This window comes from Jaculus jaculus, chromosome 1 (genome assembly GCF_020740685.1).
Source record: "Jaculus jaculus isolate mJacJac1 chromosome 1, mJacJac1.mat.Y.cur, whole genome shotgun sequence".
In the NCBI taxonomy this organism is placed as follows: Eukaryota; Metazoa; Chordata; class Mammalia; order Rodentia; family Dipodidae; genus Jaculus; species Jaculus jaculus.
Window position 1 is genome coordinate 273,134,438 of NC_059102.1, and position 6,207 is coordinate 273,140,644.

Genomic DNA, 6,207 nt, shown 5'->3' on the forward strand with positions numbered 1-6,207 from the left:
TTCATGCCATCGTCCCCCTGCCATCACAGAGCATCCACTCGAGTCTATAAGCCAAAATAAACCTTGATTTTCCCCACAAGCTGTTCTTGGTCAGGTGTTTTCTGCCAGTAATGCAAACCTGATGGCAACACACCACCATGAAAGGATAATAGGGACTGGAGACATGACTCAGTGGTTAAGTCACTTTCCTGAAAAATCTAATGACCCCTGTTTGATTCCCAGGACCCACATAAAGCCAGATGCAACATGGCACATGCATCGTGAGTTTGTTTTCAGAGGCTAAGCTAGAGGCCCTGGCATGCCCATTCTCTTTCTCTCTTTGCAAATAAATATTATTAAAAAAATCTAGGGCTGGAGGCATGGCTTAGCAGTTAAGGTGCTTGCTTGCAAAGCCAAAGGATCCAGGTTAAATTCCCCAGTATCCACATAAGCCAGATGTACAGGGGCCACATGCATCTGGAGTTCATTTGCAGTGGCTAGAGGCTCTGGCATGCCCATTCTGTCTAGCTCCTCTCTGTCTTTCTGCTTGCAAATAAATAAATTAATTAAATTTTTAAAAAAATTCCAAGGGCTGGAGAGATGGCTTAGTGGTTAAGGCATTTACCTACAAAGACAAAGGACCCCATTTTGATCCCCAGGCCCCATGTAAGCCAGATGCACAAGGGGGCACATGCACCTGGAGTTTGTTTGTAGTGGCTAGAGGCCCTGGTGCACCCATTCTCTCTCAAGTAAATAAATAAGTAAAACTTTTAAAAAAAATTCTAGCAGGGCGTGGTGGTGCACTCTTTAGTCCTAGCACTCGCTCGGAAGCAGAGGTAGGAGGATCCCTATGAGTTGAAGGCCACCCTGAGTGTACATAGTGAATTCTAGATCACTTGGGCTAGAGCAAGACCCTGCCTTGAAAAGGAGAGGGGGGAATGCTACAGAATTTAGGAGAAATTAGAAAGAAACTGACTTGTTGAGTATTCATTGTGTTTGATTCTGACCACAGTGCATTGATAACCTGTGTCAATCTACTCATTCACAGTAGAAGGGACCAAGGCTTGAAGGTGACCCTCCTATGTTCTAATGTTTGGAATTAACTTGTTCTACTACTGCTACATAGATGGACAAAGATTTATTTGATATCCATAGCTGGCTTTGCTTTTGAAACTCCCTGTCTTCTTTCACAGTAGAAAGAGGTCAGAAGATCAGTGAGCAGATTGTCATTGGCACCCCTGGGACTGTCCTAGACTGGTGCTCCAAGCTCAAGTTCATTGATCCCAAGAAGATCAAAGTATTTGTTCTGGATGAGGCTGACGTGATGATAGCTACTCAGGGCCACCAAGACCAGAGCATCCGCATCCAGAGGTAGGGAATGGAGCCAGAAGGAGATGGCAGAGCCTCCTCTTGCTCCTGTCAGGTTCTTTGCTCTGCCCTGTGCAGCAGCATTTGGCGTCGGCCCGGGTTGAGAAGGGGGACCTGGGACCTCACCTCGCCCAGTGCCACCCTGGTGTGCTCCTCTCCCTCCCGGGGCTGTTCTGCACCCCCAGACAGCCTGAGAGGCCAGAGCCCATTCAGGCAGTGGAGGCCGAGCTTCTGTTCCTTCTGGTGAAAAGCTGCACCTCGCCTCCACTTGCAGGATGCTGCCCAGAAACTGCCAGATGCTGCTTTTCTCTGCCACCTTTGAAGACTCAGTGTGGAAGTTTGCCCAGAAAGTGGTTCCAGACCCCAACATTATCAAACTGAAGCGTGAGGAGGAGACATTGGACACCATCAAGCAGTATTATGTCCTGTGCAATAACAGAGAGGAGAAGTTCCAGGCCCTGAGCAACCTGTATGGAGCCATCACCATTGCTCAAGCCATGATCTTCTGCCACGTGAGTAGCGGCTGAAGGCCTGCAGGGGCTGCCCCACTCCTGCCTACTATGGGTAATAGCTTTAGGATGTCTCAGAGGAAAGCTGGCTTGAAATACCCACAAGAAAATAAAAAAATCACAGTGGAAAGAGGTCAGAAGATCAAGATCTGTGAGCCAATTATCCTTTTCTTTCTTTTTGTTGTTTTTTATTCTTTCAAGATAGGGTCTCACTCTAGCTCAGGCTGACCTGGAATTCACTATGTACTCTGAGGTGGCCTTCTGTCTACCTCTGCTTCCTGAGTGCTACCCACTGTCATTTTCACCTCTAAAGGAGCTCTGCTTTTTCATGAGCGCTCTGCCGCAACCATCTCAAGTCTGAGGACAAGATTCCACTGTGTGAAACTAAAAAGAAAGAAAATGACAATCACTTTCACCTGCACTGAGTCATACTCTTTTCAGGTTTCTGCTTTAGATAGACCTCTTTCATCATATTTCTTAGAGATTGCTCCATGGGACTGGGGAGAAGGTTCAGCAGTTACATGTGCTTGCTCTCAAAACCTGCTGCAATGTGAGTAGCAGTAATTCAGTTAAGATCCCTCAGCCCTGAGTATAAACATTTTAATAAAATTGTTTCTGGAGGCTCGAGGCCCATGTTCAACTCCTCAGATATCCATGTATAGCTGGGCAGGCATGCATTTGTTGACAGTGGCAAGGGTCCCTACCATGCCCAAGTACACACATGCAAATAAATGAATAAATAAAATTTTTGTTTTTTTGAGGCGGGGTCTTGCTTTAACCCAGGCTAATCTGAAATTCACTCTATAGTCCCAGGTTAGCCTTAGACTCAAAGCAACCCTATATCAATTTCCCAAGAGCTAGGATTAAAGGGATGTACCACCATACCTGGCTTAATAAAAAACTTTTAAGTATTATTTATCAAATGACAGACATTGATGATTGCTAATGCATTATATCAACTTGGCAATTTTAAGATTTCATAGGAGTCTGTTAGCCCACTAGATAGAATGTAGTCCTTTTAGGTATTAGCATTTCTTCAAATTTTTGTTTTCCAAGGCGAGCTATGTTGGCACATGCATTTAATCCCAACTCTGGGTGTCAGAGGTAGAAGGATCATTGTGAGTTTGAGGCCAGCCTGGGACTGCAGGGTAAGTTCCAGGTCAAGCTGGCTAGAGTGAGGCCCTACCTTGTAAAACCAAAAAAATAAATAAAAGTTTTCTCTCTGTTTTCCTTCCAGACCCGCAAGACAGCTAGCTGGCTGGCAGCAGAGCTCTCAAAAGAGGGCCACCAGGTGGCTCTGCTGAGTGGCGAAATGATGGTGGAACAGAGGGCTGCAGTGATTGAGCGCTTCCGAGAAGGCAAAGAGAAGGTTCTGGTGACCACCAACGTGTGTGCCCGTGGTAAGCAAGATTGGCCAGGTTGACCAAGCTCGGGGTCCCAGGCCCCATGAGCAAGATACGTCCTCACATCCAGGGAGGCGGATGGTGTGGTTGGGTCTCTCCTTTGTAGGATAGGGTGACAAGAACCTCCCAGAAGCCAGCAGGCTGCCATAGTGGAAGGACACTCCAGGCACTGGCTGCTTGGGATCAGAGCCTGCTCTTCCTGGGGCACCTCTGGCTGTTGAGCTGTGTCTCCAATGACGCCTGCTTTCTGATGTCTTAGATTTTAGCACCTGCCACGGTTTTGTTCTTTTGCTTCTACTACAGGCCTGCAGGTGTCCTCTACTGCCCACATCCTAGAGGTGGCCTGCCCCAGGCTCTGCCTTGACTGGAATTGGGTGTTTGGCTGAGTGGGTGACTACGTTTCCTCCTCTGACTCCTCTCTGTGTGTCTGTCCCTCCAACTCCTACATGCAGGTATCGACGTTGAACAAGTATCAGTCGTCATCAACTTTGATCTGCCCGTGGACAAGGACGGGAACCCAGACAACGAGACCTACCTGCACCGGATCGGGCGCACAGGGCGCTTTGGCAAGCGGGGTCTGGCGGTGAACATGGTGGACAGCAAGCACAGCATGAACATCCTCAATAGGATCCAGGAGCATTTTAGTGAGTCCTTGGAGTGTACTACGCATGAGTCTTTTCAGAGGGGGCGTGGGAGAGGGGGGTTTCGTGTGGCCCATGAGAGGCTCTGTCCATGCACATGCTCATGCTGCCCCCCCACCCTCCCACCCTAGGGATGGTCCCAGGGAGCACACTGGGAGCGTTCCAGGCTTGGGGCCTGGAACGGAAGCTCAGCTGGTGCCAGGCTGAAGGGCCTGAGCTCTGGCTGTTGGTATCAGTGACCAGGGCCTTGTTGCCCCCCACTCAGACTCTGGAAGCCTGCCTCTGTGGTCAGATGATGTCACTGTAGTCCAAAGCATTGGTACCTTCCCGTGTCTTCCTTCTCCCCGTGCTCTTCTAGGTGACTTTGGCTATTTCCATCACAAGTCCATGATGGTCTCTTCAAATCTTCTTTCCCCTAGATAAGAAGATAGAAAGATTGGACACGGATGATTTGGACGAGATTGAGAAAATAGCCAACTGAGAAGGCCGCCAGCGTCTGTTGTGCTCCAGCGCCACTCCGTGCTGTCCCCGTAGGAGACCAGTGCTCTCATGGCTTAGGTCTTGACGTCACCTCAGAGAAGAAGGCCCGCGTAGAAAAACTACCTACCTCATTCAGAATTACGTTTGGACTTGACAAAAATATGTGCAAATAACAGGGGAAAATCAAAGGAAAAATATGCATCTTGGAAAACAGTCCTCTCCTCTATCCCTTTTTTAAACCATCCCCACTTCTTTATGGTTAACATGACTACCCTCCTCTCTGGTTTGGCATTGTTAGGACCCTCTAGCCCCAGGGCAGGGGATGGGTGGAAGGTCAGACTGACTGACTGTGACCCAGCCATCATGGGTAGAGTGAAGTTCCAGAGGCCCTGAGCTGCTCCTACTGGACTTCCGTGTCTCCTGCCTGGAATCCAGCCACATTCCAGCTGGTCTGTTTCCCCACTGTAGAAGCTGTCACTTGTCACTCTTCTCCCAATAAGCATCTTGGCTGCTGGTCATGTGCTTCAGAGTGGGGAAGAAGATAGAAGAAAGCAAATCACAGACTCTTAAGATTGGTGGGGCAAGGGGAGACACATTTTTGAGGATGGGATCTGCCCATTCCCAGCCACTCAGCTGCTCCACACCGGGTGCTCAGTCACAGCAGCCAGGACAGTGGGTGATTTTCTGAGCATTCTTGGCTCCGATAATTGGTTCTAACCTGGACTTTTCATGTCATGCCTGGAGCCAAGCTGCAGTTTGGAAAGGAAGTTATGACCAAGCAAACACTCATGCTGTTCAAAATAGCAGACTTATGGGTTACTTCATTCATACATTGTATGAATAAGTCAGATAAATTATAGTTATACACCATTCATTATGAGAAATTTTAAAGTAATTATGACAGACACTTTACTAATCATGATTTATTTGTATTTTTCTGCTTACTAGTCTAATATATGCTCATTAAAAATGTGTGTGTGTGAAAATGCTCTGTCCCACACAGGATTACCATTGTTACCAGCTTATTTTTTATTTTTATTATTGTTTTGTTTGTTTGAGGTAGGGTCTCACTTTGGCCCAGGCTGACCTGAAATTCACTATATAGATACAGGGTGGCCTCAAACTCACAGCGATCTTCCTACCTCTGCCTCACAAGTGCTGGGATTAAAGGCGTGTGCCCAAGTATGTGGAGTCTTCAATAATGGCCTGTAATTTTTTGGAGGCATCAAGGACCTCCCTGGCCAACAACTCACTGGAAGGTATCCCCCCATCCTTGGCATTGAAATTTTTTCTAGTAACAATCCATAGCTTCTGGGTGTTCCATTATCCAAAGAAGTAGGTTTCCACATGGCTTATTCATAACATCTTAAATGTTGATTAACCCTCCTCCTATCCTTTACTCGTCCTTTCCCTTGACCTCTTGCCATTAAACCTCCAGTAATCTTATACTTCATATGTACAATACCCTCCCCTTAAGCCCTCTCCTTAGTTGTTTTTTTTTTGTTTGTTTTTTTTGTTTTGTTTTGTTTTTTTGGTGTATCTGGTTTACATGGGTACTGGAGACTTGAGCCTGGGTCCTTAGACTTCATAGGCAAGTGCCTTAACCACTAAGCTGTCTCTCCAGCCCCTATTTTTAGTTTTTTGAGTTCTTTGTATGAAATGTATATTAATCCTCTGTCAGATTTTCTTCCATTCTGAAGGTTGCCTCTGTGCTCTATTCCCAGAGTCCTTTGTTGTACAGAGGCTTTTTAATTTCATGAGGTCCCAATGGTTGATTTTTGTTTTTTTGTCGTAAATAACTTTTTTTTTAACTAGCGACTTCCATGA

The 6,207-nt window shown here is 46.8% G+C and overlaps 1 protein-coding gene across 1 annotated transcript in view; it reads left to right on the top strand.

The window, feature by feature from the left end:
• LOC101606773 (ATP-dependent RNA helicase DDX19A) overlaps positions 1–5,385 on the top strand; it is a 30,501-nt gene extending 25,116 nt beyond the window's left edge. The window contains exons 8-12 of the mRNA XM_045147743.1: positions 1,173–1,350; positions 1,622–1,859; positions 3,094–3,256; positions 3,712–3,903; positions 4,320–5,385. Coding sequence (XP_045003678.1) covers positions 1,173–1,350; positions 1,622–1,859; positions 3,094–3,256; positions 3,712–3,903; positions 4,320–4,381 — 833 coding nt within the window. The 3' untranslated portion in view covers positions 4,382–5,385. The remainder of the gene's footprint in view (positions 1–1,172; positions 1,351–1,621; positions 1,860–3,093; positions 3,257–3,711; positions 3,904–4,319) is intronic.
• Positions 5,386–6,207: the final 822 nt, after the last annotated feature.